The sequence below is a fragment of the Dermacentor andersoni genome, chromosome 8 (assembly GCF_023375885.2).
Source record: "Dermacentor andersoni chromosome 8, qqDerAnde1_hic_scaffold, whole genome shotgun sequence".
Classification (NCBI taxonomy): Eukaryota; Metazoa; Arthropoda; class Arachnida; order Ixodida; family Ixodidae; genus Dermacentor; species Dermacentor andersoni.
In genome coordinates, this window is record NC_092821.1 from 139,549,906 (window position 1) to 139,567,736 (window position 17,831).

General features: G+C 42.5%; 1 protein-coding gene across 2 annotated transcripts in view; it reads left to right on the forward strand.

Annotated features, from left to right (window-relative positions):
* The first annotated feature begins 10 nt into the window (after positions 1 to 10).
* Positions 11 to 17,831, forward strand: part of LOC126525944 (eukaryotic elongation factor 2 kinase-like) — a 36,568-nt gene continuing 18,747 nt past the window's right edge. Inside the window, exons 1-7 of one of the 2 annotated variants that reach the window (XM_050173926.3) lie at positions 11 to 420; positions 518 to 587; positions 9,935 to 10,308; positions 12,464 to 12,663; positions 13,777 to 13,814; positions 14,186 to 14,357; positions 16,893 to 17,042. In XM_050173926.3, coding sequence (XP_050029883.1) covers positions 10,098 to 10,308; positions 12,464 to 12,663; positions 13,777 to 13,814; positions 14,186 to 14,357; positions 16,893 to 17,042 — 771 coding nt within the window. In that variant the 5' untranslated portion in view covers positions 11 to 420; positions 518 to 587; positions 9,935 to 10,097. Of the gene's footprint in view, positions 421 to 517; positions 588 to 1,223; positions 1,340 to 9,934; positions 10,309 to 12,463; positions 12,664 to 13,776; positions 13,815 to 14,185; positions 14,358 to 16,892; positions 17,043 to 17,831 lie in introns of those variants that run through there. The other variant, XM_050173928.3, reaches the window with a different exon arrangement.

Here is a 17,831-nt window from a genome sequence, read left to right on the forward strand (position 1 = left end):
AGAGCGCGCTGCGCGGCGGTTGGTGCGGCCGTGTTGTGAATCTTCGCTGCTGCGTCGGTCACTCCCATATGTTCTAGCGTTCGCCGGGACGTCGCCGTCGTGTATCGCATTCAGCCGGAAGGTATCGCCGCCGACACCGACTCCCTTTTAAAAGGAAGCCCGGAAGAGAAAGACGAAAAAGCCGAGAGGTTCGCCCGGCGGGCTTGGCTGCTGCTTCGAGCTCGAGGCGAGAGAGAGCGTGCGAGCGAGAGCGGCGCGGGGGCTTGGCGTAGAAGCGAGCTCGGGAGAGGTTTCGAGAGCCAGCAGCAGGCCGCGCACCAGGGAATGCATTGTCGCGAACCCGCACTGCTGTCGATGCGTCGTGCCCAGCCCACAGGCCAACCTGACAGGTTCGAAAAGCGCGTTGTGCTTCACCGAAAGGTAAGCCGCATGTCTATTTCTTTTGGAACGAAATGTGCGTCGCTTCCCACCGCGCTCACGGTCGAGTCGATCGTAATGGATGCACGCCGCGCCGCAGCTGTTGCCGCTCGATGACTTCGACGGGAGACTGCTAAAGCTCGACGAGACCGCCTGGCAGGCCGATCGAGGTAAGCGAATGTTACCATCTCGACGCGTCGTGCCACGTAGTGGTAGGTATGCCTCGCGGGACTTTGCACGTTGCTGCCGCAGCAACGCGCGCGCGAGGTTGCGGCGTGCACCGTTATGTTTTTGTTTGCTCCCCCGCGGAGTGCCGCCATTTGAACACGTGGTGGGTTGTTTGGGACAGGAACTTCCGAATTTGTCGGCGACGAAGTCAAGGTTATCGCTGCCTAGACGCACTGTCAGCGTGGGTTTGCTGTCACATTGTTGACACCGGGTGTCGACAAGCGCGTTATCGCACTCGTCGGCCCGGCAAGACGAGACGGCCTTTGCATAAATTGATCGACCGACCAGAGATAGATACTGCAACGACTGTGTATCCCAAACGGGTTAATAAACGGCCGTCAGCGGCGCGGCCGGGCGGTTGTTTTTCTGCCGCCCGAACTTTCGGCTTTTCTGTTTTTGTCCGACCACTTTTCTTTCCTCATTTCTCGAGCGCGCGCGTGCTGTGGACGCACATCTCTAGTTTTCCTCGTACGGGTTCATTACATTAATCGCAGGGTCGTAAATGGCGAGCTGCGAGAACCTGAAACGTTTCGGGTGGAGACGTAACCGGCAAGATCATATGACACCCCGCAGTGAGAAGCCGGGCGCGCAGCTGTGTTTGCAGTCGTCACTGGAGCGTTAACGTCGAGTTAACGGAGCAACACCTGCCTCACTTGACGCGTTTCTCGGACCGTGAAAGAAGCTAGCTCATGCCGTGAGTCATGCGCATATGTAAACGTAAACAACAGTGCATTACTCTGGGATGTTCAACCCACTGCGGGGATTCGATCCAAGATCAAGAAGCCGATTCGAGTCAGTCTGGCCAGCTTCCAGCATTGGTGACACGTGCCAAAGGTAGCAACAGCTACTCGCATGTTCACGCTTCGAGGCACGCCGCCTGCTTTTTGTTTGTTTGTTTGTTTGTTTGTTTGTTTGTCGATCGAGTAGCACCCTTCGCAGTGCAGGCTACCTGTTTGTTTATTACAGTTCGTGTCAAGGCCTTCCCTAGAAGCTGGTGTATCTAATTTCCGATTGTTGAGAAGTGAAAAATAGAGCTCTCGCTTCATGAATTTCATGAGGTGAACGATTTCATGTGGTGAACGTGTTCAGCTTGCGCGCTCGTCTGACTGTTTCTCCGCCAGCATTTCTTTTTCTAAGAAAGCATCTGGTCAGGGTTTTATTATAGAGGCTAGAAGTTATTATCATACGTTGTTTTCTCTGGTAAACAGAATGTGGATGGTACAATGCAAGCATAATCATTAATAAACCACGTTTGCGCCTCAAAAAACACCACCACTAACAAAAAAAAGAAACATTTTGAGATTTTCATGGCCATATTGTTTTCTTCCCTAAAAAATCTAAGCGTCGATTAAAAGTACTTAATTCTCGTGGTTCGAGGACCAAAGCTGCGGATATCTTGCCCATTCCTTGCTGCAAACTGCAAAAGTGGAGCACGACATATAATCGACCACACATTCTGTCCTGGTTGCGCAAGGGTACAAATCCATGGAGAGTTAATCCATTTCTTGAGGCATTTGCTGCGCAAGCACTTATCTGAACGGACTTTGTGACCTCCATACTTCTTGGCTGTTTGATTTGTTTCTATGCTCTTTTTCTTGCTGATAGGCAGTATATTTAATTTCGTAAATGTGCATTCCTGGCGTCTGGTAATAAAGATATGCACGCAATCAGTTACATTTGCAGTACTCATCTAATTGTAGCAGATATGGTTTTCTCCATCTTTGGCACTGGTTAAGTTTGGTAACACAGGCTGTAGTGTAAGCAAGGCTTTCTTTTTTATTATTATTATTAAAGACCAAGGTGCACCTAAAGAACAAATTTCAAGTTAATTCTTGACGCAATTATGCAAAATGGAAGGACAAATTTGTTTTTAACTTCAATTAAAGCTTTCTGTTTTGTAGTGAACTCTAAAATTAATCTGGGTCTGTAACCTGGCCATTTTGTTTAGCATACAATTTTTAGCTTGTTTCCTAGTAGTGTAGTTAACTATTTTTTTCTAGGTCCTTGTTGCACAGTTCCTCATTAAAGTTATTTGCACTCTCTAGATTTCTATATGAGTTGCATTGTATCTGATTCAAGCTCGCCAGTTTTACGTTGTGGTCATTGCATTGTTATTTTTTTTTTTTAAACCATGCTTAACCATATGTCGAACGAACATTGTGATGGTAAAGAAGGAAGTTTTACAGCCTCTTCCGCACCTACATAAATATATTGCTTATCCAAATTCATTTGCTTGCAGAGAGAATCTCGTCTCAAACTTCAGTGTTTCAAGCATTTGCGGACAAGATGTACATTCTAATAGGCTTGATAAATTTTAATGTTGCTGCTACCATATTTTGCAGTGTTTAATAAGCACCATGCTAGTGCTGCACATATATTTTGCTGTTAAAATCAGTTTTGCTTTCAACTCTGTTAATGTGACTGTCGTAATGCACACGCATTGTTAACTCTGAAATGCCGAAACACAAGTTACACATCAAGGAAAATTAAAACAACTTGCTCGCATTTATTTGTGGCCTTGAAGAGTACATAAAAAAAGAAGCAATGAAATTTTATTATAGTTAGAACCCAATTAGTGCAGTAATTCATTAATTAGTAACTGGCTTTCTGAAGTATCCACAACTGAAAACTTGCACCAGCATGTCAAAATGCTTCGATCCGAATCCTGAGGTGTCAAATTTAGCACAGCTTATATAACACCTTTGGGCATCACAGAGTTCATCAGGCTTGCTTTGGCAAGTCGTCCATGCGTTACCAAAGTGATGTCACACTGTCTGCCTTTGTGAAGATGCTCATTCAGGCATAATACATCGATGACTAAGCATGTCAGTTTGTTAGGAGTCTTAGAAACAGTCAAGGTTTGGTGCAAGCCCAACTTATCTGAAAATTGTTTTAATATAATTTGCCACGGCTTCATTTAAGCATTTCTGTATTGCTGTGACTGTCTGTGGTTGAATCCAAAGTGTTACAGTTTGGTTGTGCCCTCTCTGAAATATTGTTTCCCTGTTGGGACATACAAACTATGTACTACTATCTGCAAATGCAGTATCAAGAAACCAACAAACAAAGACAGCAAGGACAACACGGGAAATTACTTGTACTTACTCATTGAATTAAAGAAATGATAAATTAATGGAAATGAAAGTGGATGAAAAAACAACTTGCCACAGGTGGGGAACAATCCCACGTCTTCGCAATACGCAAACATCGTACAAGTAATTTCCCTATTGTTGTCCTTGGCGTCTTTGTTTGTTGGCTTCTTATGATATGATTAATAAAGATTGGGCCCCTCGTTTAACCCCATTTCTTCTCATTCATCTGCAAATGTGAATTTTGCCTGCGATTCTCATAATTCCAGCTCTTCCGCAGAACCTCCGTTCTATAAACTTTTGTACTCAACTGCACATAGTATCATGCTCATCGGAGCATCAGAAATCGAAGTAGCCAGGTTTTTGAAGTTTGAAAGTTTGTTTAACATAAATAATGTATAGAATTGCAAAGTACACACTTTTGGGACCCAACAAATTTGTTACCATGTGTTACCATGCTGAAAGTAGCCATTTTTAATTATCTATTCACTTGTATATTAATCCATGCGGCATGACTTGGTTTAAAGATGCTTTCATGTAAATTTTGTAAAGGACCAAATACAAAGTCAATCTTTGTTATGATTGTGCATCATATGAAAAGTAATGAAACTACTAAGACAGCAGTTGGGCATAAGCTGCTAAGAATAGCTATTATTCTGCTGTTGGTAACCGGGGCCTTGCTGCTAACATGTTTAACAATGCTGACTTAATTAAGTCGCACATTTGCATGTGTGTGACTTAATTACTGCACTGCTGGATAAATCTGAACATCGGTTGCGCACCACACACGCAAAATAATAAAAAAACATAAGAGGCTCAGCAATGTAAATGTTTGACAGCTGCATGCAAGGTTAATTTAACTGTTGCCTTTGGCATTTTGCTCAATAGCATAATGATTTGGTCTAGTTAGCCATCTGAATAAATTATTAGTAAAACTGTACACATATGACAGAAATATGTGGACACACAGTTGTTCAAAGCATTTCACTCAATAGCATAATGGTTTGGTCTAGTTAGCCATCTGAATAAATTATTAGTACAACCGTACACACATGACAGAAATATGTGGACACACAGTTGTTCGAAGCATTTCACTCAATAGCATAATGGTTTGGTCTAGTTAGCCATCTGAATAAATTATTAGTACAACCATACACGCATGACAGAAATATGTCACAGTTGTTCAAACATTTCACTGCACCATTTTGTATGTGCAACAATCTCTTGCAAATCCCGAGTCATCTTTGTTACGTAAAACACACTGATATGCAGTTCACACATTTCGCAGCACTGTTCTTACATGCAACAATCCTAGAAATCCTGAGTCACCTTTACGATGTGCAATACAAAAATTTCTTGTCAGCTGTCTCAAGTAGGGCCTGCCCGTTCAGCATCCGTAGAAGCAGGAAGTTAATCCAATTCTCGAGGCGAGGGTGTCGCAAACGCCCTGTCTGACCTACTTTGGGCAGGGACATTGCGGCTTGGCTCGGCCTCTTTGGCGGCCGTGAGTGTTGTTTTTATTGATCCCAGCCGGGTGATAAGAGGAGATCACTTATCGGCCACGTACGCTTTTCTACACTCGCAGCATGTTCATTTCACTTTCTTCGCATGCTTCCGTCTCGTGGCTGAGGTCGTCGCACGGTGCAGGGTCACCGTAAATAGCCTTTCAGTTAATGTGAGGCCTTTTAACAGGTGCCTTGAGTAGCTGTGAGGTCTGCGGTTTCTTTCATTGAGTTTATCTTTCTGCTTGGGCTGCTGTCCTTACGTTGTCATTCACACGAGATATGATACATGCCTTGCAATCGTTAGGTGCCTTCACACACTATTAGTATGAATAATTGTGGGAACTGGGAGGCTTGGTTTGACTTATGGTTAGTAATAACCAAATGAAAGGCCGTGCACAATGTGTCAGCTTCATTTGGTTGTTACACAAATACTAGTTTTTGTGTAGGGATGAGACATTAGGATAGGAGATAGAGGGAAAACGGGTATAGCCAATATTCTAATTGACATTAAGAGAAAAAAATGTCACTGGGCAGGTCATGTAGTGCGCAGGTTAGATAACCGTTGGACCATTAAGGCTACAGAATGGGTAACAAGAGAAGGGAAGCGCAGTAGAGGAAGAAATAAAATTAAGAAATTCGTGGGTACTAATTGGAATCAGTTGGCACAGAACAGGAATAATTGGAGATTGCAGGGAGAGGCCTTCGTCCTGCAGTGGACATAAAATAGGCTGATGATGATGATGATGATGAGGAGACAATTATTAAAATTTGGTTGAACTGTTTCTGTGATTGTAGTTTTTGTTGCCTGCAGTCTGTAGTAGATATTTACATTTAAAAAAGTTCTGTTGAAGCTTGTATTGAATGCAAGCTCATAGCAATTACATTAACTTTATAATTTCTTTATTTGGATACCCTGAGAGGGTTGTGGGCCAGGGGTTTATTAACAGCTAATCAGTAGAATACCAGAATACTACAATAGAGCTGTGGAACACTGTTGATACAGAAAAGATTTTGTAAAACATAAAATGCATAATACAAGAGATCAGTAAATACGAGAGATAATAATCTCATATAGTCAGTGAAGTGCTAAACATAATCGTAGAGAAATAGGGCTGTGACAACGAGAAGCAAAATCGCAAGCTGGTTGGACATGTTTGGCATATTGTAAGTAGTGTCCTTTGTTTTTGGTTAAAACCCTTTAATTCATTATTTTGCACCCCAGACAGGTTTTATTAAAATATAGTTATGCCTGATTTCTTCCCGAGGTTTGCCCTTTTAGTAAATGATAATTCAGAAATGATAACATTAGAAAAGCAATGTACATTGGCCACCTTGTGTGAGCCAGTGGTCAGAATATATTGGTGATAATATTTGTGTGTGAATGATGTGTGCTTGCTTTTTAACTTGACAACTCAAGTGAAAACTGGCAAATGTGATATATTCAATGCCTGCTAGCCCTGAGTGGACGAAATCATTTTGCTTTTTTAGTTGGTGGGTTTGCGTGGATATGACGACGGCCCATTACATCACATTTACCGCATGTTAGGCACATGTAAAAGGTATTAATACACTTGAAAGGGAACCCAGTGCTGACGTTTGCTCTGAATTGAAAATTGTAGCTGTGACATTGAGAGGATGTTTACTCAACTATGTTAAGTTCAAAGAAGGGTAGCACGTTGGCATAATTCGTATTCCACTAATTTTATTGCAAGAGGATTTGGCACTAGCACAAACCGGTAAAACAGTACAGGATGATAACAGACAGAGATGAAAGACTTGATAGGTCTAGGATGGACACAGAAATTTTTAAAGTTCATATGATAATGTACATCAACAAGGGCTTGTAAGAGAAGGAAAAGCATCTCACTTCTTCCGAAGCTTGCCCGTGTGTATACTGTACTGTTTTTTTGTTAAGCAAAGTGCGGAGTACAAAGTAAAAAGGGGATCGTCAAAGATGCTTCTATTTGTTGTTTTTGTTTATTTTATTTATTTTCAAAGCATGAAAAATGCCTGCCAATGAGAACTTCTATAAATGAGTTCATCACATGACTTCTCAGCTGCTTTCTTTGTCACGAAATGTTCTTGTGAATGATTTTGCTTGCTTATATACATTTGTGTCGAAAAAGTGACCATCGCATATGTTAATCATTTGTGAAAGTTACTAGGAAAACCTGTAATTTGGGCTGCAAGACAGCAAAAACCCTAATTTCTCTTTGTTTATTTGTTTTTTCTTTAATTATAACACCCGATTTTTACCCCCATATGAAAAAAAAAATATAAACCCTGAGTATGAACCGTACTTATAAACCATTCTTTGTAAGTGTTTAGTGATCCTACAGAAGCCACTGCAGGCCACTACAGAAGGCACATGCTTACGGAATAAATGCGATGAGGTTAATGAAATGCGTGCTTTTAAATCTAGAAAGTTTGCTGACATGCATGAGTTACCTTTGAAGCAGGTCGCTCACATTTAGGCTCAAAAGCAAGCATTACCGCCGAGCCAACCCCGATTTCCTTATTCAGACGTGTGCAAAGCGCATAAATGCTCTGAATTGACAACTGCTCAACTGATTTTAATGAAATGTGTTGCATTTATGAGTCGAAGCTGGATTCTATTGACCGTAGGAAGCAGGTTTTTTTACTTAGGGCTTCAAATTTCTTACAAAAATTGTATGAAATCAGTAAGTTTAAAAAAAATATATGAACAAGACACAGAGTTTACAAATCTGTAACTCTGCAGCAAAAACAAATATCACACTTTCGTGAAACTGCGCCTGTTGGAGCATCTGAAGTGGACAAATTTGGGACATGATTATACAGCTTATTTATTAAATTTATGGCTTGAATAAAAGTCAGCCTCCTGCAGTTGCAAGATTTTAACTTTTTCTCCCAACTGCGGCAAACCCAATCAAATCCGCATTTTTTCTTAACATTTAAAATTGCTCTCTAGTAGAAACTTGTTCCAGGTTTCTTAAGAACCTGGTGCACTTGTGGGAGGCGGCGCGAAGAGGTAGCCGGCATAGCCACGGTTTATTTAGGCCAGCCAGTCATGGTGCTGCGGGATCTCTGGAGCGACGGCTCAGGTGGAGCGCAATAGCGTGTTCTATATCTCGCCTTGCCTGCACGTGAGCCGCCGTCTTCTTCACCGGGCAATACTCGCACCACTGCGCACTGCTGACTGGATTTCCTAAGGCGTCTTGTGTGCATTTCTTGTTTTGAACCTATTGTTCACAGTCAATACACCTGAAAGTCCGATGGTGCCAGCTTGGGGCCATAAAGTAGTTTGGGAGAATCTGGGGCCCCGCTGTGTCAATTCTTTTATTCAGTGTTATGCGAGCAAACATGCTGAAGGTAACTATACTCTTCCTTCAGTATGTTTAGAGACCAAGTATCCTCAGTACTACTTCCATGCTGAATGTATTTGCCTACATAAAAATTCTGCCAGAAAACATCTCGTGGTGACTGTTGACGTCTCTGCTGATAGCATTGAAACAATGCAGCAGCACACTGTATTACCATCGCCAAAATGCGTCGTATGTGAGGTACCTACTGCAGCACGGCTCCTCTCACGATTCCCTCTGGACTTTGTGGTGCCATCTAGTGGCGGCACCACGAAGTCTACGCCTGGCTTGTTCCTTAATATATACAATGTGGGTTCGATTATGCCCAGCACCAGAAATTTTAAAGGATTATTTTTAAAGGTGATAGTTTTCTTTAGAACTTCCCTCCACTTTGCTCTTTGTCAGGGTATAGCCAACTTGGGACACTAGATGTCACTAGTTGTCATTAGAAATAAAATAAATAAAGAAAGTCCAGTGGTCGGTTTCAAGCTCCAGGCCCCAGCACAGAAGCTTGATTGTCTAACCACTAGACAACGGAGGCATGCCTGAAAGAGGTGGAATAAACTTGTGTAAGCTAGCACTTAAAAAGGCTTAGCATGCTAGATAGTCACATAGTAACAGCTTACTTATAAAAACTGAGTGCATGCATCTTCTAGAGGACCATCAAGAAAGAAGTTATGGAACATAGTTGTCCCATAAATTGTGCTCCGGTGTGCTCTGGTAAGGCCAATTTCTTGTAGTGGGTATGAGCCATATCCCTTGGCAACAGCAACAAATTCACCAAGCACCTCTCAGCGTGCTGTTGCACTGTGGCACATTTCTGCAAGGTCAAGCACGTTGCGTCTTGAGATTGAACCTCTTTGACGTCAACTTGGTTAACTGGGTATGTTCCACTGTGCTACTCTACGACCAAGAAGATCCTTTAAAATTTATCCGGTGCTTGGTGAAATCAAACCCACACCACGCGCGGACTTCACGGTGGCAGCACTACGTAGCGCAGCCTGAGCAGTGGGAAGCGCGAGAGATGAGCCCGGCTGCAGGCACGTTGCTGCGTTGGCAATACGGTGTGTCGCTGTATTGCTTCGATGCGAATTGCTTTAATGTTTGCATCCATTGTGAGGTGGGTTCTGTTTCAAATAAGTAAATACCTGCGAGTGAAGGATGAATGTCTAGCTGTAGTCCTGTGGTGATAGGTAACAGCAGTCCTGCTTGGCACGTCATAACTTGAACTAGGCTTAATAAATGTTTGGCTATATTTTGGCTCATACTTTTGCCTGTTTCAACCTAACCTTGTCTAAAGATCTGATTGGTTTTGTTGCCACCGCGGACAAAGACATTCAGTTTGTTTTTGCAGAACCTCTGGTGTGCCCTCCCCTCCTCTGGTCCAGCGCAGCAGACAATGCTTCAGATGTCCGCGTCAGTGCCACTGCCGTCGTCGTAGTTGAGATCTGAGCAGGCACCGTGCCCGGAGGAGCGAAGTGCCAACACTAGCGAGCTCGGGAGGAGCGACGGAGGCGATGGCGGAAGAGCATGCAGATCTGGAATTGCGCCCGCTGAGCATCGAGGACATCCGGAGCAACCCCAACGCTCTGCGCGAATGTGATGATGACGGGCGTGGTGAGGCCGATGGACCGGGCGCTTCCTCGGCAATTTTCTCGGTGGCCATGGGTCTCAAGCGCAAGAAGGTCGTCAGCGACCCTGTCCGCAGCCCTCGCAAGAAGCTTGAAGGTGAGTCGGCGCAATCTTTTCTTTTCTGCTGTTGGGCCAGTTGCACATTCTGTGTACTGTCGTCTGCTTATGTGTCTCAGCTGCTGAATGTATCTATCGCCTGCTCTTCTCTATCCTTGCCAAAAATTTGCTTCAAGATCTTGTTGACCAGAGTGTGGGTTTGGTGGCTGGCAAACAGGGATAGCACAAGTGCTGGTTGCTATCGTACAGACGCGTTTTTTTTTTTTTTTTTTTTTTTTTTTCAGAAGACAAATATGTATGTTAGAACATTGTTGATGTGTTCCCTGTCCGTAGGATTTCTCTGTTTAAGCATTCATGAGGGAGAAAATTGAAAATATCCAGTGTGTGCTTGTCACGATATCATATGGCAACAGTTGCAGATATATGCAGATCCGTTAATGTAGAGACATAGTCTTGCGGTCCAAGCACTGCAATCAAGCCTACCGTAGTAGACAAATTGCTCCAAACCAACAATAGAAACTAGAAAGATCTGCTTATATTTTAATGAAAGAAAGAAAGGAATCGGATATACTTTGATGGAAGTGCTACCAGTGTGACTGTGCCAATTCATAAGATCGTGAACAGCATCAAAAACAACATCTGAATTTCTCTTAATCAGTTAATTGAGAACTCGAATGGCAAGAGCTGTACAGGAAAAAAAAACAGTGTTCACATGCATGCTCAAATGCCTATTTACAGGCCTGAATTCAGGAATTACAGGAATTGTAGTTTTGTTGTGGGCATAAAAATTTCTGAAGTATGTTTTGAAGCTTTTGTATTTGTATATCACTTATGGCAAGTGCAGTCAGAGAGAGAAGTCGGCACTCAGAAGAGTGTTCTTCTAGAAGTCTTAGAAGTTGGCTCTTATTGGTTTCCTTGATGCATGCAGAAGCCATTGATACCCTGTTTAGCAAAATCTGAGGAAATGATTTTTCACGAACCTTTCTGGAAAATTAAGTAAAGGAAGCGAGTGTAAAATCGGAAACAAATGAGATAAACAAAAATGGGTCTCATATTTGAAATAAGCACATATAAGGAATACATATCTACAAGATTTCAATGCCTTAAGTCAAAGAATAATGGTTTATAAATATCTTTGGTCTAATATCAGGCTTCCCTCTAAACTTTCTTGTGACAATATGCATTCTTCCATGTGCCATCGATCTTGCTTTGCCAGCCAGTTATTGTGTCCGTTTGTCTTTTGGTCTTCTGTGGCTATTGCGCAGCTTTAGCCATGCACATGCGAGTTTCAACACGCTGTAAGCTTTATTGTCCATAAGGTGTGTTACATTGTGTGTGTGTTTTGCCTGTTGGCTGTTCATGTGGCCTTTATACAACCATGCTAATGCACTCAACCATTCAGTGGTGAATGCATGGGTTTCAAACACATTGTCGCTTTCATTACTGTTCATATGTTCAGTGATGAAGCAGCTGTCTTGTTTAGTCTCTTGCAGCCCTAGTGTGACTTTTTAAAAAAGACCACTCTTTGTTGTGGCATTCCTTCTCTCCTTACTGGTGATGGAAAAGGGTGACTTCTTAAGTAGCCGTTCCTCTCTTTCTTTCTTTTTTCCTTTCTTTCTTCTTAATGTCATTCCTTTTTGAAATGCATACATGAGTTTTATGTAGCGTTCGGTGTGAAGTACTCCAGAGTACGTATGAAAGTTCATACGAGCTCATATGAGATGCATATGAGCCTCGTTAAGTACTCTGTGCGGCATAGAGTTTTCTACAAAATTGCTTCGAGGTAACTGTGGCATTACAAACATTCAGCTACCATGGCAATGATGGTTAGTACATGGATTTGGTTCATCTTCTTGCTTGTGGCTTATGACATTCTTGTGACATTTATATTATACTTTATGTTTCTAAATTTTCTTTATAGTTCATAGGAAATCAGTCTCTGCACACATTTGTAGGAAATTATCGATTTCCAAAGTCACAAAGTCACCCGTTTGAAGCCAAAAGGACGAAGTTTCTGAGTGACTTTCTGTCACTCAATGCTGTATGCTCTGTAGTACTTGGAGTACTTCATGCAGCAGTTCAGATGTACGTCATGCTTTATACTGCGGTTGTACTAATGATGAAAACAATGGTGTGCCTCTACACATTGGTATGTGACGTACGCTGCACCACGTGCGCGGGCGCGAATGTGCAGAGGTTCCGCGGCCCTTAAGCCCATCGCAGCTGGCAGCCCTGAAGTGGAAGCGTGCGGCCCGGCAAGTTCTGCACATGGAGGACCCCTGGGCCATGTTCCATCTGGAGCGGTTCAAGGCGGAGCGTGTGCGCCGCTACCGCTACAACGCCCTCAACAAGGCCTGGCTGGAGGACGAGGCTCTGGTCAAGATGGCCCCCGATGTGAGTGGACCACCTTGCACCCTGGTCATAGAAGAAGATTTAATGCTCTAGAGAAATAAGCCTACGGGCTCGATATTTAGTCACCATGCAACAATATGAAGTTACTGAAGTCGAGAGGAACAAAAGGGACCTTAAAGGGTCACTAAACAGAAGAGTAAGTTAAACAGTATTAGGCAATTTACGCTTCTGCGGTACTATGAACGCCGCTCTCATCGTGAGAGAAGGCTTCATAAGCCGGAAAAGACACAAAGACGGAAGACTAGTGGTGATGACTGCCTTGAAGTTTCCGCACGAGCTCGGTGTGACGTCAATGAAATTTGATGCCATCTGCTCGTGTTTAGCTAACTGTTTATCGGTAAATAAAAACTACATTACATTTTAAGGCAGGGGTGCCGTACAGGCTTATGCAAAGAGCCATATGAAAAAGAATAATTTTAGTCAAGAGTCACAGTAAAGAAGGGGTGTGGCAAACTAAAAGATTTAATCCAACAAAGCTGGTGGTCACCATGAGTGCCACTCATGCAGCAATTTGCACCTTGAAGTTCTAGAATATAACGGAAGCTGGTCCAATAATATGGGGGAGGGGGGTTACAGATGCCAAAAAGTCGCAAGCTGCACGCACTTGGATCTGTGAGGATCTGCAGTTTGGTCACCCCTGTTCTAAAGTATCCAACACCTTAACCTACCAAGTTTCGAAATTGTACTTTGTAAAAACGGCTTAAGTACTGTAAACTACTTTGAAATAAGTGATGTCACTCTGACATTCCAGGGCTGTGGTTTTGGTGCATAGTTAATCAAATTGCCTTGTTTTGTCTTTTGGTAATCAATCTCTTTTTACTAAATGAATGAAAATAGTTTTGGAAGAATAATTTATCCATGTAAACTGATGTAGTGGTTCTCTTTAGTGTCCCTTTAGCTTATGTTTAGTAGCAGAATGCAGGTTTTTATGAGCTCTTGCATCACAAAAAAAAGAAAATGCTGATAATTATCAAAAAGCCAATTAAGACAATTAATCACCAATTGTTAAAAGGGGAATACACATTTAGTCAGTGCCCAAGCCATGGTCCTGCGCTCACTGACTGTTGGTGTTTGGCATTTGCTGCGCACTTCCAGCCCTTTGGACGGGGAGCCATGCGGGAATGCTTCAGAATGTGAGTAGTTCATTTGGCTTTGTGGTGGCTGTGTAACCATGTGCAGGCAGTGTGTTGACAGTATAACACTGTACAGTACAGTCATCGGTTAAAGGGAATGCCTCTCTGATAATGAGGCTGAACTAACTGTTATTTTTCTTCACCTATATTGGAAAGAAGGGGCTCATGTTAATGTAATAGACTAACATTTATACATGAGATGTTACTCTGTGGGTCTCTATTTCCTATGTTGCCATTAATTAAGGGCAGAATGCAAACTGGTGTGCTCTCTTTAATACCTGACCATACTGTACTCATAGGCCTACTTAGAAATCTTCAGCGCTGTTCATAAGAGCCAGGCAGCTCATGCACTTGCGATTCCACACAAACAGGAAGAAGTTGTCCAGCTTTGCGCCAGCCCAGAACTGGGCGCATGCATTCAACTACGTAGCCAAGCGGTACCTGGAACCCGTGGACCGTAACACCTACTTTGACGACGTCAGGCTGCAGATGGACGCCAAGCTCTGGGCCGAAGAGTTCAACCGCCACAACCCCCCCAAGAAGGTGGGAGATTTAGTACTGTCATAGTCATCGTGCGAGATATAAGTTTTGATGGTCGTGAATTTGAAAGTGTGGGCACGATTCACCACTTTGCATGAAAAGTTCACAGGATGACGCGACATCCACTCCAATGGCTGGTCGCTGTAGCAGAGTGCATTTGTCAGTGCTGCAGCACTTCTGGCGCTTGTTGTATTGACTTGATACAGCCAGCGACTATGTGAAGATAGTGGGCCCACCAACGAACTTGGTTGATCATGTCCTTTACCATTGGTTGCCTTAAGTGGTGCACGCCAAAGATTGAATCTTGTAAATTGACTGGTCGAGAATACAGCCCAAATTCATTGAGTCAGAGTGGCACACTCTTTACTTGGGTTTCGCTGCTCTGGCTTGAGCTAGGAATTGTCCCAGTTGAATTAGCATGGGGAACTAGCAAGAAGAATTTGCATGCCAGATGGCTCAGTAGAATCGGCATGTTGCTGCTCACATTAACAGCTTGTGTGGGCTGCAGCTTCTCTTACAAAAGACTTCGTAAAGAAGTAGCTTGTACTCAGCCATGTCTGGAGCACTGTCATACAATGAAGTACATAGAGGCAGGTATATTTCCTTGTGCAAGTTCTAATATGGGAGAGCTTAAAGAGTCCGTGTATTATTGCAACATGCACCAAATGGTTACCAGTGATGCTACACACTGAGAAGCCATTATTAACATATTTAACACCTGTTATGCAGAATTGCGTTGAAATGTGATGTGTAAACGCTCTGCAGCCAGTTCTGTGCAAACGCTCTGTGCATTTTTGGAGTGCGAACTAAGCCACCGTTTCAAATGCAGGTGAGAATGGAAACGAACAACGCACTGGAGTAATTTCAAAATGGTTTGCATTTGAATTTACACTGGTTGTATACTGGGTGTACCAGTGAAAGCATTAACCAATTTTTAAAAATAACCTGTCCCAGATAGCGGAATTCTAAAATTCTAATCCTTGATGGGGGTAGCTATGGGGCTTGTTGATACGGCAGATATTATTTTGTTGTAGGGCAAGCTGAACAAGGACAACAGAAAGGCACATCTGACACACACAGCGCTAACTTTCAACACGAGATTTATTTCCCGTTCTTGTCGCTATATATACATCCTCGCAACGTCATACAGCGGATGTAAAATTTCGGTAAAAATGAACGAAAAAAATAATAGAAGCTAGACACATATCAACATTCGGCGACGCATGCATCAGTAAACCTTCCATTTCATTACCCTCAAAAGAGCTCAATTATCTATTGTTTGCGCTGAACGTGTACATGTCTGTGAATATGCGAGTCAAAAAACTGCTTACGTGTGGTTCCCAGTTTATTTTTTTTTTCATTTTTACCGAAATTTTACACGTGCTGTATAATGTTGCGAGAGTGAATATATAGCGACGAGAACGGGAAATAAATCTGTTGTTGAAAGTTGGCACTGTGTGTGTCAGATGTGCCTTTCTGTTGTCCTTGTTCAGCTTGGGCTACAGCAAAATAAGGTTTAATCCTTGAGCTGGATTGCTCAAACAGGCTTACATTATTTACACAGGGAACCAAAATGCGTAACCGAGTAGTTAATAAAAAATTCACTAATTAAGTTCTTAAGCGATTACCATGCAGCACATGTTGCAATTTACAAATTCCAGCCAGAGAGTTGGCAAGGCGGATCCACTTGGAACAAATTTTCAGGGTGACACTAGTTTCGAGATAAGAATACCTGAAATTTGTGAAGAAATATATTAACGGTCCAGTTCCTTTCGCGCCTCAGTACATAAAACAGCATTTTGTTGAAAATGTAAGTGGAACGACAATGCTTTTTACCACAAGTTTGATGGTGGATATGTCGGAAACAGTGTCATTTGCAGAATTATTTTCAAATGAATTTGCCTTACTGGCTACAATTTATAAATTGCTATGTTTGCTGCAAGGGAATTAACTAAGAATTTAATTTGTTAATTGTTGTTAATTAGTCAATTATGCATTTCAATTTCTCATGCAAGTTATGTGCGCTTCTTCAAGTAGACCAGCTCAAGGACTAGAATTGTGCTGTCTGCTACAGGCGATTTTTTTTTTTAATTGCTTCGTCTTTGCAGAAACACCTGGTATACATGGCCTAACAAACCCTGTGCAGTACCACAGATAGAGGAAAGTGGTGGGTGAGCTAATATTCTGTGGCCGGATAGTGCTTCCCTAATCTGAACCATGGTTGTGGCTAAAGAAACTTTGCTGAAAAACACTGATGTCCGGGAGCAAGAACGCAATGTTTGGCACAGGATTCCAGGAAGCCACAGAAGATAGTCAGATAGGGAGCTACAGAAGTTAGTCAGATAGGTAGCTACAGAAGATAGTCAGGGAGCTACAGAAGATGAACATGTACATTTGCATAAATAAATAAAAGTACTTTGCATTGTCCAAACACGCATTCAGAAGTTTACTGTTTTGCAGATGCAAGCTCACGTTCCGACACTTGCATAACGTAGCATATTAATTAATCCGGACTTCTGGCACTGCTGTGTTGTGCAGGTGGACATATTCCAGGTGTCGATCATTGAGTTTGTGGAGCGGCCAGGCAGTCCACTGTACCACATGGAGCACTTCATTGAAGGAAGTTATATCAAGTACAACTCCAACTCCGGCTTCATCAGCTCCCAGGCCACGCGGCTCACGCCACAGGTGATCGGGATGCCTTCCGTTCTTGCCAGCACTCTCTGTGCAAGCTCTCTGAGGATGCTCAAGTCTGTACCTTGAGAATGCTGCAGTACTTTCAATTAATGTTTTTCAATGAAATTTTTTTTCAAAGATTGCATAGACATTGTCAGAAGTGTGAAAACTCTTGTATTGTAGCAATAATCATGACTTCCACTGCATTGCAACTACAATGTGATTAGGGTTAAGGTTACAGGAAAGCCTGGTTAATTTAGATTTAGCGACCCCCTGAAAAATTGCCTGATTTAATCAAATGTCAACATTGAATGTATCGAGAAAACAATAAACAAAGGCTTACAATATCAACACGCCTTTATTTATTGAAGAACTCTGCAACCACTGCTTCTATTTCACACAAAATCAGTGCATAAGCTGCAAATCTCGTTACCTCACGACTGATATGCACTGGCAGCGAAGAGGGCCTTGCTGCTTCTGTTTGCTTGTGCGAGTTCCTTCTGTTTGCTTGTGCAGACAAGTACACCCAAATTAACGAAAGCTTGATGTCATAAGAGGATGCTTTAGCTCGGGCCCAACTCCGACGCGGCCTATTCAAATACATGTAAAATGCAAAACCGTTTTTCTGAGATAACCCCTGGACCGATTTTAATGAAATGTGTTGCATTTGAGAGAGAAAGGTAAATTCTAGTGACTGTTGGAAGCAGAATTTCGATTTAGGGCTTGAATATTGTTAAGAAGATTTTAAAATATTCGGCAGTTTGAAAAAAAGTAGAAGCACGCAGTTTACAAATTCATAGC